Source organism: Neolamprologus multifasciatus, chromosome 3 (assembly GCF_963576455.1).
Source record: "Neolamprologus multifasciatus chromosome 3, fNeoMul1.2, whole genome shotgun sequence".
Taxonomy (NCBI): Eukaryota; Metazoa; Chordata; class Actinopteri; order Cichliformes; family Cichlidae; genus Neolamprologus; species Neolamprologus multifasciatus.
The window spans coordinates 46,154,531-46,177,375 of NC_140441.1; the positions used below are offsets into that span (position 1 = coordinate 46,154,531).

General features: G+C 42.2%; 1 protein-coding gene, 1 long non-coding RNA gene and 6 other non-coding genes across 8 annotated transcripts in view; 1 reads left to right on the forward strand and 7 right to left on the reverse strand.

Moving 5' to 3' along the window:
• Positions 1 to 2,085: 2,085 nt before the first annotated feature.
• Positions 2,086 to 2,167, reverse strand: trnal-uag (transfer RNA leucine (anticodon UAG)). Its single transcript has one exon. It is a non-coding gene; the product is annotated as a tRNA-Leu (tRNA).
• A 916-nt stretch (positions 2,168 to 3,083) lies between these two features.
• Positions 3,084 to 14,043, forward strand: LOC146523628 (EH domain-binding protein 1-like protein 1). The gene is made up of 10 exons (XM_085151552.1): positions 3,084 to 3,374; positions 4,994 to 5,042; positions 5,141 to 5,653; positions 5,753 to 5,780; positions 5,888 to 5,931; positions 6,043 to 6,154; positions 6,256 to 6,355; positions 10,282 to 10,355; positions 12,526 to 12,640; positions 13,126 to 14,043. Exons 2-10 carry the CDS (start codon positions 5,004 to 5,006, stop codon positions 13,217 to 13,219), a joined length of 1,119 nt encoding a protein of 372 aa, XP_085007678.1. The 5' UTR covers positions 3,084 to 3,374; positions 4,994 to 5,003; the 3' UTR covers positions 13,220 to 14,043.
• A 1,476-nt stretch (positions 14,044 to 15,519) lies between these two features.
• On the reverse strand, positions 15,520 to 15,591 carry trnae-uuc (transfer RNA glutamic acid (anticodon UUC)). The gene has a single exon. It is a non-coding gene; the product is annotated as a tRNA-Glu (tRNA).
• Positions 15,592 to 15,986: 395 nt separating this feature from the next.
• trnal-aag (transfer RNA leucine (anticodon AAG)) lies at positions 15,987 to 16,068 on the reverse strand. The gene has a single exon. It is a non-coding gene; the product is annotated as a tRNA-Leu (tRNA).
• A 967-nt stretch (positions 16,069 to 17,035) lies between these two features.
• On the reverse strand, positions 17,036 to 17,117 carry trnal-uag (transfer RNA leucine (anticodon UAG)). The gene has a single exon. It is a non-coding gene; the product is annotated as a tRNA-Leu (tRNA).
• A 1,002-nt stretch (positions 17,118 to 18,119) lies between these two features.
• trnae-uuc (transfer RNA glutamic acid (anticodon UUC)) lies at positions 18,120 to 18,191 on the reverse strand. The gene has a single exon. It is a non-coding gene; the product is annotated as a tRNA-Glu (tRNA).
• A 288-nt stretch (positions 18,192 to 18,479) lies between these two features.
• trnal-uag (transfer RNA leucine (anticodon UAG)) lies at positions 18,480 to 18,561 on the reverse strand. The gene has a single exon. It is a non-coding gene; the product is annotated as a tRNA-Leu (tRNA).
• A 27-nt stretch (positions 18,562 to 18,588) lies between these two features.
• The window catches only part of LOC146523634 (uncharacterized), a 65,966-nt gene continuing 61,709 nt past the window's right edge, over positions 18,589 to 22,845 (reverse strand). The window contains exon 2 of the long non-coding RNA XR_014873073.1: positions 18,589 to 22,389. This is a non-coding gene — a long non-coding RNA (uncharacterized LOC146523634). The remainder of the gene's footprint in view (positions 22,390 to 22,845) is intronic.

The window sequence follows — 22,845 nt, forward strand, 5'->3', positions numbered from 1 at the left end:
CTTAATCCACTTCTCCAACCTCTCTTTTCCTTTCTCCCCAACTGCTCATCTAGTTGTTGATCAAATTCTCCATATTATTACTATTATTGTTTTGTCAATAATCCCCTGTAATCCGCTCTGTCTCCCCTTTTGTCCCTCAAAGGAACACACACACACACACACCTCTATTTTGCTCCTCACCTCCATTTTGCCCCCCAGGGCACTTACACACACCTCCTCCATTTTGGTCGTCAGGTAGTTTAAACACACACCTACACAACTTTCCTTTGTCCTCAAAGGAGCACCCCCCCACACACACCTTTTGTTCTTCAGATTCAGCCACATGCTACTCTCTGCACAATCACACTTTGCAAACCTAAGATTTCTTAAAACACAAACTCACAACAAAGTAGAATTTAGGGAGGAATTTTAACCAATCTTCTCCCTCGGCCTCAAACCGTTTTAGTAGAATTTAGGGAGGAATATTTAGCCAATCTTCTCCCTCGGCCTCAAACCGTTTTAGTAGAATTTAGGGAGGAATATTTAGCCAATCTTCTCCCTCGGCCTCAAACCGTTTTAGTAGAATTTAGGGAGGAATATTTAGCCAATCTACTCCCTCGGCCTCAAACCGTTTTAGTAGAATTAGGGGTTCCTGAATTCCCCAGGCCTCAAACCAAGCTCCAGAAACGCCGTCTGGGCCTATGAATTCGTCAACTCATAGGAGGGGCAGCCACATCTAAGGACAATGGAATTTAGAAAGTCCTGCTTTCTGGGCCTCCAACCCACGCTTTTAGAGAAACCAGCTCTGCGTTCAGGACACTTTTGGGTGAAATTTAGCTTAATTTCCAATATGCAGATTTGATTAAACAGGTTCTGCTTACCTTGTTTTTTGCCGGCAATACCCTCAGTGTCCATTCCGCTTCAGCCAAGGTCCAAATGGAGATCAACTACCAAGATCCGGGTCATGGGCACCAAATTGTTGCGACAACGCCGGTCTCTGCGATTCTTTTGGTCCTGGTAGAGATCACGCGGAGATGTTTCCATGTTTTACACAATCCTTTTATTGCCCATTATTCTTACAGATGCATCTGGAGATCAGCACACTGCATTCCTATGCAGTCCTATGCCAAAGGCTGATCTAAAGAACTCCACACAACAGTTACAGTTATAACCTCTGGTCTCCTCCCCCTACAGTAAACACCCCCACAATGGAAATACACTAGTACAGTGGCCAATGGTGCTGACACCGTGACCCCCACCTCCTTTTAAGGTAGTGTCCGTTTGCCCTTTGTCTGCCCCTCACCCTCAGTAACTCTTGTTTCATGGCCTGGGGGTGGGGGTTGATTTTCCTTCTGCCCTGCACCTCAGTTCTTTGTTCCCATCCCAGGCCTATTTTCTATTTTGTATCCTTACACCCATTACCACAATATTATAGTGTTGCAAGCAATCACAACTATATTCTCTTTAACGTTGATGTACATTAAGGAATCTATTCTCAACACAAAAGAATTTCTTTTATTCATGTATTAATCACATTATTTTATTGTATAATACCTTGGTGCCACTGGATTTTAGCATGTCTCTCACACTCATACTGGTAACAGATGGTATCTCAGGAAGTTTGAGGGAAGCATTCACACACAAAGGACCCAGAGTGGGAGGAGGAGTCTTTTGTCTCCTTCTCCACTGTAAGAGGTAGCAAGGGAGTGTGAAACTTTCTTTGGGGATGGGGGGTACCAAAGGTGTGAAAACAGCTGTGTACTGCCTTCAGTTCCTGTAAGAGGTATGTAACTGAAGGCCATGCTAGACTCAGTTAGGGACTCTGCCCATCGTCTGCCCCGCGATGATGCATTCCTTCACCAAGCTGGGTTTCTGTTCTTGTTATTATTAAAGAATGTTAGCTACCACTCACCGCTTGTCTGCAGGCTTTATTGAATGGAAAACTTCCACAACACTTAACATCACCCTGGTTTGAAAGAATTGCTCTTGATGAGATTCCTGCTTGATTGTACTTGACAGACATTCTGTAACAGATTTGATTTCCACTGCAGCCCTTACAATTTATTGGTAGGGGATGGAAGAAACACAAAAAGAACCTGAAGACTATGGCAGCAGTGGGATTCGAACCCACGTCCCCGAAGGGACTGGAGCCTAAATCCAGCACCTTAGACTGCTCGGTCATGCTACCATTGCGAGTGAGGACCTCATCGCAAAAATCCAGACAGTAAAACTTGAAAAAGTGCAGCACAAAATAAAAGCCCAGAACATTCAGTGATGCTCTTGCTGTTGTAGAAAAACATGTTTAATACTTTTTGGACACAAAAACATCTGCCTGTTCTGGTTAAAACCTGTTCATCAACCCTGATTAACAATGGGCTCTTGGCTCAGTTTCATCATTGTTGATATGCAACTTGTCATAACCACTGATCAACAGGCAGGATCACCATTCACAGAGAGTCAAGGAACGGTTGCAATCACAGCATTGTAAGATAGCAAGAGACTTAACTTTAATGCACCCTCCCTTGTTTCAAAGATGCTCACTTGATTTTCACATAAATAGCCACCTTGACTCCCCGCTCAAACTAGCAGGCCTGCTTGTGTACATCCTCATCACTGAAAACTGTATAGTCCTGATCTGAACCGTTACCTGTTTTATGCCATGTGCTTAGCCAGAGGTTTGTTGCCTTACCTGATGTTTGCCTTCAGCCAACAACTTTGCCCCATTTAATCCATCGTGGGATTAACACAAAGAACACATTGGCTTGTGGGCACATTAAAGACATGTTCCCATACCGGGAGTTGAACCTGGGCCGCTTGGGTGAAAACCAGGAATCCTAACCGCTAGACCATATGGGACTGGTTAGGTAACATGCCACTGTCATGCTCCTGGGTGAGAACCAATGCTATGAATCCTATGAATTAAGAATGGGGTGTTATGGTGATATACATGTGGAGACAGATGAGCAAATACTTTTGGCAATTTGTATACTGGAGAAAATCCCAAATAAATTAATTCTTTAATTAATTAATGACACAGTAGCCTTGGCATGTCTATAAAACAGGTTCTGACTGTTGTTAAATAAATGTGACCCCTAGAAACGGGGGCTGTGTCTGAAAAAGCTTTAAACTCCTTAACGTTTAATGCACATTAAACCTATTCAATTAAAAATGTGTAATTCTGCACTTTATGTCACTATAATTTCCAAATAATCTTATTGTGTTTTCTAGAATCCACCGGGAAGTCCGACATTAGTTACATCAAGTCAGTCCTTACTGGAATGGTGTCAGCAGATCACAAAGAATCACAAGGGAGTGAAGATTACCAATTTCAGCACTTCCTGGAGGAACGGCCTCGCGTTTTGTGCCATCTTACATCACTTCCACCCAGAAAAGATGTAAGAAATAGTTGCCCTATCACCCCTACTGGATAGACTGTGAACTGCTAGTTTAATTTTTAGCTTGACTATAAGCAACATCAGCTATTGTGTGCAGCTTTCCAGGTGTTCACTGGCCAAATGTTTAGCTACCTCTCTGTGTGTTTTAATGCTAATTGTATATGTAAAAATGTAGTGCTTTGATGTAGTCAGCCAGTTCAATATTTGGTTGGTTAGCCATCACCAGTTGAAGTCCTACTGGATCTAAGCTTGGTCATTCTCAACCGCCCTGATGGGCATGTCCCATTTTGACCTCAGGACCTCAGGCTCTGATGTTCCTGTATCCTATTCCGACCACTTGGTTATGGCGTTCCGTGTATTCCCTGCCTGCTAGCATCTTGCTCCCTGCTGTTATGTGCTGGATTGTGTCAGGGGCATCTTTGCCCCTTGATACTCTTTCTTGAATGCCTGCCACTGTGATAGTTACTGGACTCTTTTCGTGGAGGTTGCTATGGTCTGCTCTTAGCTCATCTAGTCACTGAGCATTGTTGTTATGGGTTGCATCCTTCTCCCATATGCTCTTTGAGTATTTGTCTCCAGGCTTGGTGGGGCTGTTCTCAAATTGTTCTCCTGCCACTGAGAGAAAACCTTGGATGGTTTCACTGAGAACATCTGGTTTATTCTCCTGGATTCTGTCTCTCTGGTATATCTCTTCAAACAGCTGGCCAAGGCTATAAGTTTTTGCTTGGTAGTTTCTAAGGCCTCAGGTGTGAATAGCTTGCTGTACTTCTTAGACACCCCATCTCCGATAGTTGCCCAACTTCCCTCCATGCTGCCTTGATCTTGACCTCTAGTTTCCTGCTCCATGGAGGGTACTGCTCCTTGTTGCTCTGTGTCTTATACCCAATCATCTCAATTATCCCTGCTGTCGTGGTGTAGATCAGCTGGCTGGTTTCAGTGATGGTCGCAGTAGGGATTGTCCATAAAGCTGCATTCACACCTTCTGCTAGTCCATCAGAGGGTACTTTACATAGTCTTGGTAATCTGGCACGGAGGGTTTCCAGTTTAGCCACGATCTTATCTCTCAGATCAGCTGTTGAGCTTGGTACCCAATCTCAGATGGCGAGGATGATGATATCTCCCCGTGATACCAACAATTCTTTCGATTGTTGGTACATTGAACTAATAGTTGTTTTGATGTTGGTCTAGATGTTGGGTGTCCAAGATTCCATATGTCCATTGTGACATTCATGCAACCTCTTCCGTTGGGATTATTTGCATGTTAGCATTCCACATCCCTTGTCCACTCACGCCTTCTATTTCCACAACACTGTGGAAATAATAATTCTAGTATATGAAACAGATTTAACTAAATTTAAGGATCCCATGTGCCAACACAATACAGAGTAGCTACTTTTTTTTATCTGTTTAGTTGTACTTAAGCCTTACTGCTTGCTCTGTCTTAACGTGTCGTTTTATGCTTGATTTTAAATTTGTTTTACACATTGCACAGGATTTTATAGTTTTTGGTTTGTTTTCTTGGCGAGGTTTCCTTTGTCAATGCATATACTGGTTAATTAAAGGTTCAATGAAACTTAAAAGATAAATATGGTATGTTGCCCTGTTTTGTCTTTTTCTAGTAATTTTGAAATGTTGGATCCATATGACATCAAGCAAAACAACAAAAAGGTGGTTAATAATTTCCTATATTCTCATGAAATTACAAGTACTGATTACTTAATATATGGGAAGTCCTTATAATGTCCTTGTATTTGAACATGTTGCAGGCTTTTAATGGCTTTGCTGAACTTGGAATTTCAAGGTTGATGGAGCCTTCAGACATGGTCATGCTTGCAGTGCCTGACCGCCTCATTGTCATGACCTACCTTAACCAGATCCGCACATATTTCACTGGCCAGGAGCTCAGTGTGCTTCACATAGACAAAGACACCAGTGAGTCCAGTTATGCCGTAGCAGGGGACCGAGAGGCCCAAGACGACCGCGAGGCAACTGTTCGCTACTGCGCCCAGAGACTCCAGGAGGAGGGTATAAGTCTTGAGACTAATGGGAGTGTAAGCACTGCAGAGAAGGACAGTAAAGCCAGCAGGGACGTGGTGCCACCTCCCAGAACCAAACGCTCGCAGGTTGCTGGGGTGAGTGCAGCTCAGTCTCCAGTGGCGCCACCACGGAGTCATTTTCTGTTCAAGTCTAGCTTCTCTCGTGTCAGAGATGCTGACCTGGTTAAGAAGCGTCGGTCACAGCGCAGGAGCGGGTCAGTCGAAGAAGGAGACATATCTGTGGTATGTTACCTTATGCTGCCTCCCCTGAGTTGTTTATTCCTTTGAAATGTCATTCTTTGTCTTATCTACATTGTGTGTGGATGTTGTTTGTCTCTGCAGGCTGAAGCCCAAAGGAAGTCAGAAACCGGTTAGTTCTCTTTGACTTAAACTAAAAGCAAAAACACAACAACAACAACAGAACTTGGATATAATGATGAATGATTGGTGGCTCATTTTTACATTTTTTTCATGCAGAGAGAATGGATGCTGCGTTAAAGGACAGAAGACCAGAGGGCCAGGTGAGCAAGCAGCTGTTAAACTGTAATTTGTAAAGTGCGTCAGGAAGTCTGTGGAGCATCTTTTGTTCTCCTCTCATCGTCTGCAGAGTGAGTAATTATTGTTGTATCTAGGACCCGAGCGAGTACGTGCTGAATCAAATGGAAGCCTTGGAAGCAGAACAAAATCACGTTGATAACAGAGCAGATGTGGTGGAGAGGAAACTCAGACAGTTGCTGGAAACAGGTAAAATACCCGCTCTACCTGCCCACCATGTTCTAATCTAAGAAAGAGAACAAAGAAGACGATAACTAAGACGGGAAATTAATGATGATTTTACCCCACAGGCAGCGACAAGGAGGAGGAGGAGCGGTTGATTCAGGAATGGTTCACATTGGTTAACAAGAAAAATGCTTTAATCCGGAGGCAGGACCATCTACAGCTATTGTAAGACACACACACACACTGCACACACACACATTGTGCAGAGGAAACTGTAGAATACCAGTATACCACTGACATTAAGACAAAAATCTCTCCTCTAGGTCCATTTAGCAGCACATGCTTAGCAGAGGCAGGTTACACATATGTATATACTTTATGTGCCACTCTGATGCATCAGAGTGTGAATTGGGGTTAGTATATAGTTAGTATATTGCTCAAGGATATTTGACGTGCCTGGCTGAAGCAGCCAGGGTTCAAACGACCAACTTATCTGATTAGTAGGTGACCTGCTCTGTAACTAGAATAACAGGACGGTGCAGACAACCAGGAGGCCATAGTACTAATCTGTGAGAACTTTAAAGTTCATTCATAATCATTCACCACACCGTAGCCATGTTGTTGAGAAAACTCCAGAATAGCTACTAAACAGACCACATGATGTTAGTGTTTTCCAATTGCTTTTTCTACAAATAGATCCCAAAATACTGTGCAGAGTTTATATTTAAATACAGGGGCGATCGTGGCTCAAAGAGTTGCCGGTTCGTCTTGTAATCGGAAAGTTGCCGGTTTGTCTTGTAATCAGAAAGTTGCCGGTTCATCTTGTAATCGGAAGGTTGCCGGTTCGTCTTGTAATCGGAAAGTTGCCGGTTCGTCTTGTAATCGGAAGGTTGCCGGTTCGAGCCCCTGCTCAGACAGTCTCGCTCGTTGTGTCCTTGGGCAAGACACTTCACCTACCTCCTACTGGTGATGGCCAGAGGGGCCGATGGCGCGATATGGCGGCCTCACCTCTGTCAGTCTGCCCCAGGGCAGCTGTGGCTACAACTGTAGCTGCCTCCTCCAGTGTGTGAATGTGAGAGTGGATGAATAGTGGAATTGTAAAGCGCTTTGAGGGTCTCAAAAAGCGCTTTATAAATGCAATCCATTATTATTATTACATGTTCCATTCCTACTTGCAACACTATAAAAACATCCTTTTCATTTGTGGTTGTTGGTGCATGTTCTGCCAAATGTATGTTTTGCTTGCTTATGCTTAAGATTTTCGCTTTTCTCTGTCGGCAGTTAAAGTTTTTGGTTGCAGGTGCTGTGAGAGGCGACTGACACATTAAGTCAACCCTCTGACATTTTGTCATTTTTTTCTTGGATTTTGGATGAACAATTAATTACTAATTTATCAACAAGGTTTCTGCTCATGTTCAAACACTAAAAAAACGACCAAAATCTCATTTGGGATGAGTTTCATACACTGTAGTCTTGAGCCCCCCTCATTCCTTCATATTTTGCTGGGAAAATAGGAACTTAATGCAGTGATTTGTTGAAATGTGCAAGAATACATAAAATTACAGCGTTTAAGGCAAAAAAACAAAACAAAAACTCAGTTTGTACAAATTTAACAAGCTTGAAAGTCAATATTTAGTATAACCACCTTCATTCTACAACACAGCTTGAACTCTCCTACACAATGTTTCATGTAATCTTCAGGATTAGTACGTAGGACATTCTTCTTCGGCTGTATCTGTTCTCTTCTCTTATCCCACACTGCTTCTATAATACTAAGGTCCAAGCTCTGCGTAGGCCAAACCATAACTGATAGTGTGGTTTTTCTATCAGGTATGCTTTTAATGCACTCGCAGTGTGTTTGGGATTACTGTTTAATGAAGCTGCTGTCAGCCAGATGCTTTCCAGATTGCCGCTCCAGATAGGCAGCTGTAGCTCATGAGGTAGATGCTGGTTCAATCCCAGTCTGCAGGCCAAATGTCATTGGGCAAGATATTAACCCAAAGTTGCTCTCTGATGAATGTGTGTGAATATTAGTGAGCACTTAAAATCATAGAAGAAGATGAATGTGGCCTGTTACATGAAGTGCTTTGAGTACTCTGGCAGAGTAGAAGAGTGCTATATAAGAGTCCATTTACCAGATGGTGGATCTGTGTTAATAACTCCATTCATTGTGACTAGCTCTAAGACAGCACTTACTGAATGCAGCCCTAAACTATGTCAGAGAGTTCTTGTGTAATTTTGGCACATGCCAGCCTTTTCTTCCTGTTTTCCTTCCTTATGAATGGTTTCTCCATGGCCGTCCTTCCACTGACACCATTTATCACGAGGCTTTGGTAACCAGTTGATGGGTCAGCGGACGGGGATCTTTCCTTTTTCTCAAGGATGTGACTTTAAGATATATTGTATATGAGGAATATATTTTTGTAGGTCTGTTTTTACCTTACAGTGAAGAGTCCTGTGAAAATGGTCAAGTCCAAGCACAGAACTGAACATAAGTGAAAAAGCAGCCAGTGTCCAAAGAACAACCCAGAGACCACTTTGACATGACAGGACAGTCTTAAAGGAGTAAGGGGTGGTTCAAGACTTTTGCACAGTACTGTATATCTCAAGCTGGACTGCTTGGGGACAGCCGTCCTGAATCTATGCAGCTTTTTTTCCTGTAGCAACCGCCTCATATTAAAAAAGTAGATGAATATTGAAATGATGTAGTTATTTTATTTTAGTATTTTACTTTTTTTTAATCACTACTTTAAGTGATTCTTTACATTCTCTACTTGTAAAAATGTTGCTGACTTGCTTCATGTTCACCAATCAGACATAACATTATGACCACTGATAGGTGAGGTGATTATCTCTTCATCATGACTCCTGTTGGTGTGTAAAATATTAGAAAGTAAATAAGTCAGATCCACAGAGGCCCAGCAGGACTTTAAGGATCTGTTGCTAACATCTTGGTGGCAGACACCACAGGACATCTGCAGGGCAGTGTTGCCAACTCCTCAGTAAGGAAAATCGCTATTGGCTGTCCTAAAAGTCGCTAAATGACGTCATCGCCTAATTTGCATAATTGGTCATGCTAATATAATTGTAACTTACGTTGTTGGAGAGAGAAATAACATCGTGGAAGAGACATAAAGTAAAAAATGTCCTAAATGCATTTAGAGTTTATTTAGAACTACGAATTAAATTTATTTTAATTTTAGTTCCTTAAATTTATTTTAGCAATTATTGTTTTTTTTAATGTCACAATTCCAACCCTGCTCCTTTATCCGGGCTTGGACCGACAAAAGTGACCCGAAATTGGCACTCTGGTGGAGTTACTTTGTGTGTGTGTGTTTATAAGTAGTTTTAAACCTGATCCACAAAACAGCATAACAGTAAAAGAAGAATTGACTGCGTTACAGTCAGTGCGGGAGCAGCGGCTTCGCTCATGCGCGATTCATTTGCAGTTGGGACGCATAGGTGTGAACGTCTCCTGCCCTGATAGCAGCTGGGGGAGGACTATCCTCCGCCCGTGAGCGCTTTGGCACGGGCGAGGTGTCCACGGCAGTAGCGCTGCTTGTTGAGAGTAAAAGCGATACGCGCTTCACGTCAAAAAGACGTCATAAATAAGTCTCCAATAACACCAGAAAAAGTCGCCAGATTTGTCGCTAGTCGCTTTTTAGAAAAAAAATCGCTAAGGGGTCTGAAAACTCGTTAAATATAGCGTTGGCAACTTAGCGACAAAGTCGACAAAGTCGCTAAGTTGGCAACACTGCTGCAGGGCTCCAGCGGAGTCCACGTCTCGACGGGAACGTCATTATTAGGCAGGTGGTCATATTGGTGTATTTGGTAAATTGAGTGATACTCTTATAGCACGTTTCTACTCTGAGTACTCAAAGTGCTTTTTACTACATGCTACCTTCACCCATTCACATGCACAAATTCATACAGTGCTTTTTTCTATGGCTTCAAACGTATTCACACACACACATCTTGGATTTTGGTATTTTACCTCTATTAGCAGATGGTGGAGTGGTCAACTCTGTCATAACACTTTATAGCAAGGATGTTGGTTCAAATCGTGGCTGGGGGTTCCCACCTAAGAAAAAGTTAAATGAAACACAAATGTTGGCGTGTCATAAATCATTTCCATCTGTTCTGATTAACAGGCTTGAAGAACAAGACTTGGAACGAAGATTTGAGCTGTTAAACAAGGAGCTGAGGGACATGATGGCAATTGAGGGTATGACTTTCTAACAGTCGGTATTAAACTGTTTCATGTTCCCATAGTGGAGTTAAAACCTTGATTAGGTTTAGTTTAGCTCCTGAGATGTGTCAGCAGAGCTAAGAAATGGGAACTGACACCCTCTGTTTAAAAGCAACACCCTACTGAGAGATCAGCTGCTATTTGGTGCGCTGCGTACATGTAACTATACGTAACTACATAAAGGCTTAACCACCGACTTAGCCTGTCAGTAAACTGTTTCTTTCAATCCTCACATGGCAGGAGGAAATGTTTTCACTGCCCACCTCAACAAAAGCATAGTTTTCATTTTAAATCACAGCAAACTCATTAACATGAATTTCATCAGTAACTTTGGCTGTACAAACAAAATATGTTTCACTTCAAACAGCTTCTTGTGACCTTTGACACTAGCTCCCCCACTTTTTCGACAAATAGAAACAAATTAAATAGAATTTGCACAACAAGAAAATTCAGTTGGTAAAAAAGAAGAAGCATTCAGTGAGTTCAGTACTCGTCACGTGTTTTCCACTGCACATGTTTTCAAAACCAAGCTGCAGAGTCGACAACAGCAGAATGGCCACAACCCTCTAATCACTCAACCTCTCATTCCACAGAAAGCCAGGAGTCACTCAGTGTCTGTGTCACTAGAAATATTACCTGTGGAGTGACGTCCCTGCACAGAGCGTCAGCCTTTAATTTGGCAGGTCTTATCAAGCACAGTTGACAGCCACTAAATTCACCGTGAAACTAGACGTCAGATTTCCTTTTTGACTTTTTATGAATGTTGCCACTTGATATCCTGATATGTGGAACCTACTTTGTAACAGTAAGTTCTAGGGATGCACCGATACCGATACTGTAAAATGTGTGTGTACTCATACTCGTAAAAGTTAACCGATACCATGAACCGATACTATCTTATTTCATTAATCAGAGGGTGGCTTGTCATTTCTGTTGTAGTTTTTTAGATTGGCCACTAGGGGGACTGACGATCCACGGGCAGATGAGGAGTTTGTTCGTCAATGCCAAATACTCAAGTTATTTTGTTTGTTTGTTTACAATATGGACACTCTGCAATAATTTAAAAGTTTATTTTATTCGCAAACCTGATTTGTATTTATTTTATTCCAAACAGAAGTGTTTATTTATTATTCTGAAAGCTCGGGACAGTGCCAATAGTTCAGTGATATTCTGTTAAATTACAATGTGGAGACTCTGCAATAATTTAACAGAAGTGCTTATTTTTCACATGAAATTTTTTTGTGGTCATTTTTATTAAGATTTTTTTTTTTTACCGGCAGAGAATAAAATAAAACCTGTCTTCCAATTCATTGCATTTGTGTGTGTGTGTGGTAGAAGTATCGGTTTTTGTACTCGGTATCGGCAAGTACTCAGATCCAAGTATCGGTATCGTATCGGTTTGAAAAAATTGGTATCGTTGCATCCCTAGTATGTTCCACATACCAGGTCTGTCTTGGCCCTGGGTCATGTGACCCAATATTCTGAGTTTCTTGGTGTTTTGTTATTCTTTTTAGTCTAGTTTCATTTCGGTTTATCTAGTTACATTCTGCCATGTTTCATGTCCAAGTTTTCTTTGTTTGTCAAGTTCAAGTCATGTCTGGATTTCCTTATGCTTCCTGTTTTATTTTGAAAGAGTTTTGTGTTTATTATGTTTAGTTTCACGTGTCCTGTCATTATGTTAATTGTTGTCAGCTGTTTTCCCCATGTGATTCTACTTCCTTTGATCATTCCTTATGTGTATTTAGTCACTCAGTCAGTGTCAGATCGTCTGTTAACCTCACCACAGTTTTCATAGGTTTACTCCATTGTTTCTCTGTGTTTTCTAGTTTACTCAGTGTTCACAGTTTGTCATAGTTTTTCACTGAGTGTCACAGCCTTTTTGTTAACACAGTGTTCATAGCCTCCTTAGTTTCCCTAGTTCCTTGTTTTTTCTTCTGCAATCAGCCAATAAAGGCTCGCTTTATTTTTGAAACTACGTTTTGTGTCCACCATGTCTGCATCTGGGTCTACCTCTTTCCTCACCCCGCTGTGACAAGGTCTCTGTTGCAGACTTCGTCTATACAGAAAAAAAGTAAAAAGCAGCTCGTTACAGCTCGTTTCCTCCCTAAACTGTTCTCTGTCCCACCTCTGTGTCTGTGTGCTGCAGAGTGGCAGAAGACTCAGGCCCATAAACACAGAGAGCAGCTGCTGCTCCAGGAGCTGGTGTCACTGGTGAACCAGAGGGATGAACTGGTCCACAGTATAGATGCCAAGGAGAGAGGGTGAGACACACGATACACACATGATAAACTATTCCTACACTTTCAGATTCAACTAAAAAGTGAATTTCATTAGCCTGTATGAAACATCACAACAAACCTGTGAGCAAATCATGGTTTCATATTCAGCTTTCAAACACTACTTCCATCTTTTTTGCATTTTTTATTGAACCTCTTGACTCAGCAATAAGACGGTGATAACATCAGTAGTTTTTGAACAGATTTACTAGTTTCTGATGAGGAATTTACTCCTGTTTAACTGGCCTCACCTTCTGTTTGTAAATGGTAAATGACCTGAGGTGTCAGCCATTCATATACGTTCATACAAGAACAACCTTCCAGTTAGAAGATGACCCGCTCTTCCTCTTGAGCTGCCGTCACCTCACTCATAACTGAAAGACACTTTTAAAGAAAAATGGACATCCACAGTTTTCCCGACACAAAAACATGTGCAGGCAGCTTGTAACCATCTCTCCTCTGGTCCTCAGAGCCGTGGAGGAGGATGAGCGTCTGGAGCGTGGCCTGGAGCAGCGCAGGAGGAAGTATGCTAAACAACAGAAAGAGAAGTGTGTGATGCAGTGACCACCGCAAACTTCCAAATGTTGGGCCAAGGCAGTTTTCTCTCCTCTGTCACCTGCTATCAGAATGAATGATGTGGTTTTAGGTCAGCAGTAAGTGCACATGCACACTGAATCTGAGAAGATTCAGAATTTACATTAAAGTTTGGCTTGAGTGGAAGTTTTGCTCTGCTTTCCATTTTTAATGTCTCAACATGTGCCACTAGGAACCCTTTTGTTACCTGATATATGCACTAGTTAAACCTCATGAACTGCTTGTAATGATGAAGTGGGTTTGAGTGTGGAAATGGTTGGAAAGCCTAGAATAGCTGGCTTAGACTACGGATGATCTATAGATCGTAGAAAGCTACAGCAGCACAAAGCCAACAGCTTTACAACATTACAAAAAGCAACCGTGTCTCCTGTGTGGGTCCGTTTTGTTTAAAGTTAATGGTTTCAAGCTGAATTCGGTGTAACGTGTGATTTTCAACAGCAGAAATGTAACTGAAACATGAGTCGCCCTGTTGAAATGTGAATGATGTCACTCGCCTGCTGCTCAGCGTGTCAAATCAAAGTTTGTATTTAAGTGTCTCAGAGGTTTTATCTTGTGTGTTTGCAGTTCTCTGTTCATCATTCGTGTGTACTACAGCTTACATCTCGCCAAAAGCAGCGCCTTTTTTAAAGTTTTATTAACACCTGTTACATTTAAAATATTTGTAAAGACGGGAAAATACTAAAAGCTTAAATACATACACATTTGATGCAATTTTGAATGTGTTTTAAACTGTGGGATTATATTTGGAATTCTTCCATAGAAATTCAAAGTCAATAAACCTTCCTGACACAAAACTGCTTTTGTTACTTTGTTGTCACTTTCTTCTTCTTCTTGTTGCTTTAGCGACAAAAAGTAAAACACTGCTGAGGATTTTATAAAGACTTGTTTGTTCAAAACAAAAAGGGTGGTTTTCAGAATGTCAAATAATTGTACGTGGATACATGTATAGCTGTATGATTACAGTGTAAAACCTCACTGAACAATGACATGCAGCATGTGTCATAGAGTGACCTGCTGTTTCACATACAAACATTAGGACTGTTTTGTGGCCATTTTATAGATAATCTGAGGAACCCAAAGCTGTGAATACACTGTATTTACAGACTACAAAGACAACCCAAGTTTTAATATGATAATAATAGAAATTAATATGTAATAATGAGCTATATCGATCCTAAATGACATACTTTTGTGTACATGTCATTATTAAAGTGTTTATGATAGTTATTTTTAATTTCATCAGACACTCTCCTGTCACAGTTTGGCTGAGATGCTGACTGTGTAGTGAGGCGGTGGACCCAAGTGCAGAGAGACAAAACGTGACAGAAAACGAGCCGTTTATTAAGCCTGGCAAAACTAAACCTAAACCAGGTGAACTGAGGCAAAACATAAAAAATCATGGAAAAGAAACAAGAACATAGAAACCTGACATGAAGACCTGGCATGAATTCAAAACCCTGGAAACATGACATGGACACAAGGCAGGAAAACAGACGGGCGAGGAATGAACGGAAACACACAGGAAGTGATCGGGGGAAGTGGAAACACATGGGGAAACAGCTGATTAGAAGGCACATAATGATGTCACAGGGGAAGTGAAACTAAACACACCAAACATGATACCAGACCTCTTCAAAATAAAACAGGAAACATAAGGCACACAGACATGAATTTTTCTGGATTTCTCGACACACACTCTGAAACCTTGGCACATCACTAGTGGCATCCCATTCTTAATCCATAGGGTTTAATATAATGTCAGCTCGCCCTTTACTTCTATAACATCCTCCAATCTTCTTTCCACAAGTGTGTATATGGGAGCCTTTTACCATTTGTCCTGAAGTGGCCCTCACCAACTACAAATGCCAGAGCCCTGCTTTGTTTCTGTAATTTGAGGTCATCATATTTTTTATTTTACAAATTTGATAAGTTATTAGCAAAAAAGAGCACCTTTTTTATGTAAAATGGTTTTATTTTGTGTTGTGAATTATTGGTTAATGCACCCTCCCTTGTTACAAAGATGCTCATTTGATTTTCACGTAAACAGCCACCTTGACTCCCCGCTCAAACTAGCAGGCCTGCTTGTGTACATGCTCATCACTGAAAACTGTATAGTCCTGATCTGAACCGTTACCTGTTTTATGCCATGTGCTTAGCCAGAGGTTTGTTGCCTTACCTGATGTTTGCCTTCAGCCAACAACTTTGCCCCATTTAATCCATCGTGGGATTAGCACAAAAACACATTGGCTTGTGGGCACATTAAAGACATGTTCCCATACCGGGAGTTGAACCCGGGCCACCTGGGTGAAAACCAGGAATCCTAACCACTAGACCATATGGGACTGCTCCACTGTGATGAAATCAAGGATACTCTTGTCACTCTGCAGCCTTGGTGAGACCAACATAGCAGCACCTTAATCAATTCTCCAGCAGTTGCAGGTTCTGCTCAAAAGCACATTACAAGGGAGTGGACTGGACTTGAAGCACACTTGAGTGGCATGCGGGAAAGTCCACTAACCAGTCAGTGATGAGACCATGAACAAAAAGACACGAAAAACATGCAAGTTGTAAATGACTTTAGAGGAGCTGACTAATGTCGTTTGGAAGAATTGCTGCTGATGAGTTTCCTGCATATTTGGACTTGACAGACGTTCTATAACAGATTTGATTTCCACTGTAGCCCTTACAATTTATTGGTAAGGCATGGAAGAAACAAAACTCTGCCGCTAGAACACTATGGCAGCAGTGGGATTCGAACCCACGCCTCCGAAGAGACTGGAGCCTTAATCCAGCACCTTAGACCGCTCGGTCATGCTACCATTACGAGTAAGGACCTCATCTCAAAAATCTAGACAGTAAAACTTGAAAAAGTGCAGCACAAAATAGAAGCCCAGAACATTCAGTGATGCTCTTGCTGTTGTAGAAAAATATGTTTAATACTTGCCTGAATGTTTTTGGATACAATAGGATCTGCCTGCCCTGGTTAAATTCTTATTGCAGCAATAGGATTTCAACCCACATGTGTGAGGAGCCCGGAGTCTTAACCCAGATCCTTAGACCACACAATCTAACACCTTACAATGCGGTGGACTTGAAGCACACTTGAGTAGCCACTAACCAGTCAGTGTTGACACTGTGAATAAAAATATATGAAACATCTGCACATGGTAAATGACTTTTGCAAAAGAATTTCTTTTATTCATGTATTAATCACATTATTTTATTGTATAATACCTTGGTGCCACTGAACTTTAGCATGTCTCTCACACTCATACTGGTAACAGATGGTATCTCAGGAAGTTGGAGGGAAGCATTCACACACAAAGGACCCAGAGTGGGAGGAGGAGTCTTTTGTCTCCTTCTCCACTGTAAGAGGTAGCAAGGGAGTGTGAAACTTTCTTTGGGGGTGGGGGGTACCAAAGGTGTGAAAACAGCTGTGTACTGCCTTCAGTTCCTGTAAGAGGTATGTAACTGAAGGCCATGCTAGACTCAGTTAGGGACTCTGCCCATCGTCTGCCCCGCGATGATGCACACCTTCACCAAGCTTGGTTTCTGTTCTTGTTATTATTAAAGAATGTTAGCTACCACTCACCGCTTGTCTGCAGGCTTTATTGAATGGAAAACTTCCAAAACACTTAACATCACCCTGGTTTGGAAGAATTGCTCTTGATGAGTTTCCTGCATGTTTGGACTTGACAGACATTCTGTAACAGATTTGATTTCCACTGCAGCCCTTACAATTTATTGGTAGGGGATGGAAGAAACACAAAAAGAACCTGAAGACTATGGCAGCAGTGGGATTCGAACCCACGTCCCCGAAGAGACTGGAGCCTAAATCCAGCACCTTAGACCGCTTGGTCATGCTACCATTGCGAGTGAGGACCTCGTCGCTAAAATCAGACAGTAAAACTTGAAAAAGTGCAGCACAAAATAGAGCACGATCTGATATCCTCGTGTTGGTGTTGTTTCCAGATCATCATACTAAAGGTTGTTCCAGGATCAACATTGCAAGTGACCAATAAGAATGTTGTGATGTCATACTTTTGCGACTTCGGGAAAAAACGGCGTAAAACAAAAAACTGTAAGCTGCGAGAAACCGCCTTTGTCCGCCGATCAACGGGCCCTAACCCTAACCCTTTAATAAACGCTAAGCAGAATTGATACTGTCCTTGCAACATTGGAATTTAATAAATGCACGAATGGGTTGGTGCGCAAAAGAATAACGTCACAGTAATGTGATTGGTCACTTGCAATGTTGAACCTGGAACAACATTTTCATGATGATCTGGGAACAACACCAACACGAGGATATCAGATCATCCCAAAATAGAAGCCCAGAACATTCAGTGATGCTCTTACTGTTGTAGAAAAACATGTTTAATACTTTTTGGCAGGTCCTGACCTGACCTTTGACCTGTCCTGGTCAAAAACTTTTCATCAACCCTGATTAACAATGGGCTCTTGGCTCAGTTTCATCATTGTCGATATGCAACTTGTCATAACCACTGATCAACAGGCAGGATCACCATTCACAGAGAGTCAAGGAACGGTTGCAATCACAGCATTGTAAGATAGCAAAAGACATACCTTTAATGCACCGTCCCTTGTTTCAAAGACGCTCATTTGATTTTCACATAAACAGCCACCTTGACTCGCCGCTCAAACTAGCAGGCCTGCTTGTGTACATCCTCATCACTGAAAACTGTATAGTCCTGATCTGAACGTTTACCTGTTTTATGTCATGTGCTTAGCCAGAGGTTTGTTGCCTTACCTGATGTTTGCCTTCAGCCAACAACTTTGCCCCATTTAATCCATCATGGGATTAACACAAAGAACACATTGGCTTGTGGGCACATTAAATGTTCCCATGTTCCCATACCGGGAGTTGAACCCGGGCCGCCTGGGTGAAAACCAGGAATCCTAACCGCTAGACCATATGGGACTGCTCCACTGTCATGACATCAAGCATACTCTTGTCACTATGCAGTCTTGGTGAGACCAACATAGCAGCACCTTCATCAATTCTCTAGCGGTTGCAGGTTCTGCTCAAAAGCACATTACAAGGGAGTGGACTGGAATTGAAGCACACTTGAGTGGCATGCGGGAAAGTCCACTAACCAGTCAGTGATGAGACCATGAACAAAAAGACACGAAAAACATGCAAGTTGTAAATGACTTTACAGCACCTGACAAGGCATGGAAGAAACAAAACTCTGCTGCTAGAACACTATGGCAGCAGTGGGATTCGAACCCACGCCTCCGTAGAGACTGGAGCCTAAATCCAGCACCTTAGACCGCACGGTCATGCTACCATTACGAGTAAGGACCTCATCTCAAAAATCTAGACAGTGTCGGATTATAATATTATTTTATGCCATGTTAGACCCCTAATTAAAGATTGTGAATTATTATGTAGTTTTAGTTTGCATTATGCTCCTGAATTAGAAGAAGGTGATAACTATTACATTTGGTAAACTGATTTGCATTACATTAGACTGCTGATTTATTGTGAATGAATGATATTGTTTTATGATGCATTATACGGCTGAGTTATAAGAAATACTGTTTGCAGAAAATCATCGCCTTATTTGTCTGGTTAGAAGAGAACAGAGCATACTGCCCCATCTCAGCAGGAGCAGATAAACAGGGAGCCAAGGTCGTAGCTTAGGCGCTGTGTGAGAAAGAATGTGAATGTTTAGGCTTTTATGATTAGGTGGGGGCCACTAGAGGCTATAAGAGTTTGATCAAGGCTCCACCATTTTGAGATCTGATGCTGTCTGCTGTATGGTGTCCATCTCCCACGCGTGTGTTCATTAAATCATTGTTTGACTCAACCCGGCCGGACCAGTGTTGTTATTTTGGGTTTTCCTCTTGTATCCATCCCCAATATTTGAATCCGTAACAGTTTTGGGGGCTCGTCCTGTGGTATTGGGGTGGAAGTTTTGGAGGCTTGGACGGTCCGAGGTGGTCAGACAGGCAGACATTATCCGGCAATCGAACTGAGTGGACAGGCGCCTTTTTAAAAGAGGTAGGCACAGGCCTGTTGATTTTATCCGAAGTGTGCTGAATTGGACGATAAAATTAAATGTCTATTCAGTAAAAGTTGCCGGTGAGTGTCTGTTTTGATGTTGATGAAAAATCACATGAGAATTGAAGTTGAAATAATGGTAATAAATAGCAGTTGGACTGCTGAGTGATAATAAATAGCAGTTGGACTGCTGAGAGAATTTAGTTGGATAGGGAATTGGTCATTTAGTGGGTTAAAGTCCCCATTGGTCATGGTTGGACCGGCCTCAGTCATACTCTTGTCTTAGTGTGTTGACTGTTGTTTCAAATCATTATAAATTTTTTAAGAACGACAGTTGGACTGTTAAGAAGCGCATAGCCCGGAGGTTACGCTCCCTCCTGGCCGCGGACGCGCGACCTTGACCTGTCGGCGAACAGGGTTAGTTCAGTTTGGCTTGACTGTGGGGTACAGGGCATCCTGGAATAAGCTAGGAGTTAGAGTCTCCTTACCGTTTGGAACGGTATCTGCGCTTTTTTGGGCAGCAAAGGTTGGACCTTGGGTGTTGGACACTTTTAAATTGAGTTATGGACTTTAGAGATGAGGCCAGAAACTGTTGGACAGATACTGGTTAATTGATCACAAAAAAGTTGGACTTTTTCGGTTGGACCGTTAACTTAAATTTGTCAAAATTGTTAGGCGCTAAAACTTTCAGGCCTGAGAGTGAGTGTAAATATAAGACATCTTTGTAATATAATAGAAAGTTGAGTGTGAAACGAGGCTGTGTGTGACGACAGCGCGCTGCAGCGCTGCGAGCTATTTTGTGTGAACATGCAAATGAGGTGGCTGCTGTGAAGCCCACAGAGGACTTCCTGTTTAGCGTGTTATTGAGTTTTATAATTATGATTTGCAAACAATGATACATGCCTGTAATTAAAACGCTGATTTTGCTGATTATAATATTATAAATAAAGTTTTGAATGACTACGGTGAATGTTTAATGTTTGGCTGGGTTTTGATATGGGAGAGACGGCTTTGCAGCTGCTGGGGGTAAGTGACCGGAAATTTGCATGCCCATAAAAGGCAACTGCCTGACTGTGTGAACTATGCACCAAGAGAGAGAGTCAAATCTAGGCAGATGAACCAAATGGATGTTGTAAGAAAAATAGTAAATGAATGTTTTAGTCTCTTAATACAGGTGGATTTCTCTCAACCTGGAGACCTGAGTACAGCAGCAAAAGGATAGATTAACAAAATTGGGACGACACACAGGCCAAGCTCTGGCTCAAAATTTTACAGCTTGACCTCTCACTTTGTCCCCACCTGAAAAAGAAGCTTAAAGGACATCGTCTCCTCCAGTTATCGGTTACCATCACTGGAAATTTTCAGGCAAGTTTTTCACTGAATTGTTTTTGGCACCATGTGTCCCTGAATCTCACAAGCAAGCTCTAATTCCTGGCTGAAGACATGGAATGCTGTTATTTAAGGTGGGAAATCAAAATTTGGGAAACAAAATTAAAAACACACACAATTAGAGAAATGCCTTGTTGGAGAAAAAGTTAAAATAACGCACCCACAAACGCACACACACGCAATGAAGAAACAGCTTACATTCATGAACACGTGAAGATTTTCCAGCAAGGTTAAAGCAGCGAAACTTAACATACACCTGATGTTAAATGATAAAGTTTATCCACTACTAACAAATAAACTCTCTGGGTTGCAGGACAACAACTTGACTTCAAAAAGACAGACACTGGTACGATAAACCAGTGATGAAACAACAAATTTAGTGGTTAAAAGAGTCAAATTGTGACATGTTTTCTTCTGATTGATTAATACAAGTGATTACTGAATGAAATAAAATTCCTTTTTTGGGCTTTTAAACATGATCTTAAGAATTTTAACGTGTACCTGTGTTGTCCTGTCAACTTGGTGGGTTATGAGTTGATTATATAGTGAGAAAAAACAAAAAAAAGGGGGGGAGAAGGCTGACACAGGGCCTGGCCCCTCTCTGAATAACACAGCCAAAACAACATTATTTTCCTGTTCGTCTGTTTTTGTTTTGTTTTTGTTTTTTCTCTTTATGCTTGATTACAGGCTGTTTTGTCAGCCCGGAAAGCCGAGGCTGACCTGGACTCCTGCTCTCCCCTCTACCATCTTTGCTCTCCCTTCTACCATCTTTGATGTGACCCTGACCAAATGCTACAGCAGCTGGACCCACAACAACAGCCTGAGAATGTCAACAGTCCTGCAGGAAAAAGATCTCATGCAGCGGAGACGGAGAGCGTTAAATCCAAGGCCCGTTTCACTACACGGGGGAGATTTCCAGACAGCTTCAGCTGACAGAGCTGTGACAAGACGCCTATTAAGCCCGGATTAAAAGTGAGGCTGAGCAAAAGAATGCTGACCTTAACAACTCTGCATTAAAACTGTGCAGGACAGTGACGGACTAACACGGATGATCGGGCAGCAAAAAGGGCGTGCCAGAGACAGGAGGAGTAACTAAGGTCAGAAGGCACCTCAGATTGGACAAAAGCAGCAGAAGAAGATAAGCTAAAGGCACAGGTGTCGGGGCTCGGTCAGGAGCTGACCTCTGAGAAGAGCCGAACAGCAGAGCTGCAGAAGGCCGTGGAGCAAAGCAAGGAAAACATCAATAAACTTCAATCTGACGTGTATGGAGACTCTGAGGTTTCTGCCCTCAGTGAGAGCTCGAGACATCAGAGCAGAAACTGAGCATGGCTCAGGAGGAGCTGGCTGCTAATCGAACCCATCAGTCAGGCTTGGAGTCCCAGATACAGGACTTGAAATCAGGCCAGAGCTTGCTGGAGCAGGAGGTTGCCAAACCTGACGAGATGCTCCAACACAAGGAGCAAACCCTGAAGGACCTGCAGAAGCAAAAAGGGTCAAGTTAAGGAGGAGCTGGACAAGGAGAAGATGCAGGACACTGGAGAAAAGGACTGCCTCAATTGGGGCCAGAACCAGTATGGACAGAACTTTGGGCAGCAGCACCAATGGACCCAAACGGACTGAAAAGGGGGAGGGCAGGACCCCAGGGCACGGGCTTCAGGCCATGGTTTACCCAGAACACCAGAACAGGAAAGTGATGAACACAAACACACACACAAACACACATCTGCATACACTGATTCAGAAGCAAGAGAAACACACATATGAACACATATGCACTCATTGATTGACTGAGAAATGATACACACACACACACACATACACATGTTTGTGCAATGAAGAGTGATACACACACGCTGATGCAATGAAGAATGCTTTACTAACAAATGCTATGCTGATACGCAAAATGCTGCACACAAACGTTCAAATACAGAATCTGTTACAACAACAAGAAGCCATTGTTTGTTTATTGGTTAAATGCATTTCATGTCACCCAGAGGGCATTTGTGTAGATTTAGGGGACAGGGTCTAAAGCAGTTTGGTTATGAAAACAATGTCTGTGAGTGATGTCTGTTTATGGCTCAAGGCCTCGACTGAATTGTTTACTGTGCTTCACACAGCCTGATAAGGAGCAGTGGTACAGAGTGAAAATGATGAATTAACGGTGTGAGCCTTATTTCGG

What these genes read in the sequence shown, in the direction of transcription:
- LOC146523628 (XM_085151552.1), top strand. Translation starts at nt 5,004, where the DNA reads ATGTTGGATCCATATGACATCAAGCAAAACAACAAAAAG. An exon ending in AAGAAGGAGACATATCTGTG is followed by an intron (nt 5,654 to 5,752) that starts GTATGTTACCTT and finishes TTGTCTCTGCAG; the next exon opens with GCTGAAGCCCAAAGGAAGTC. An exon ending in CCAAAGGAAGTCAGAAACCG is followed by an intron (nt 5,781 to 5,887) that starts GTTAGTTCTCTT and finishes TTTTTCATGCAG; the next exon opens with AGAGAATGGATGCTGCGTTA.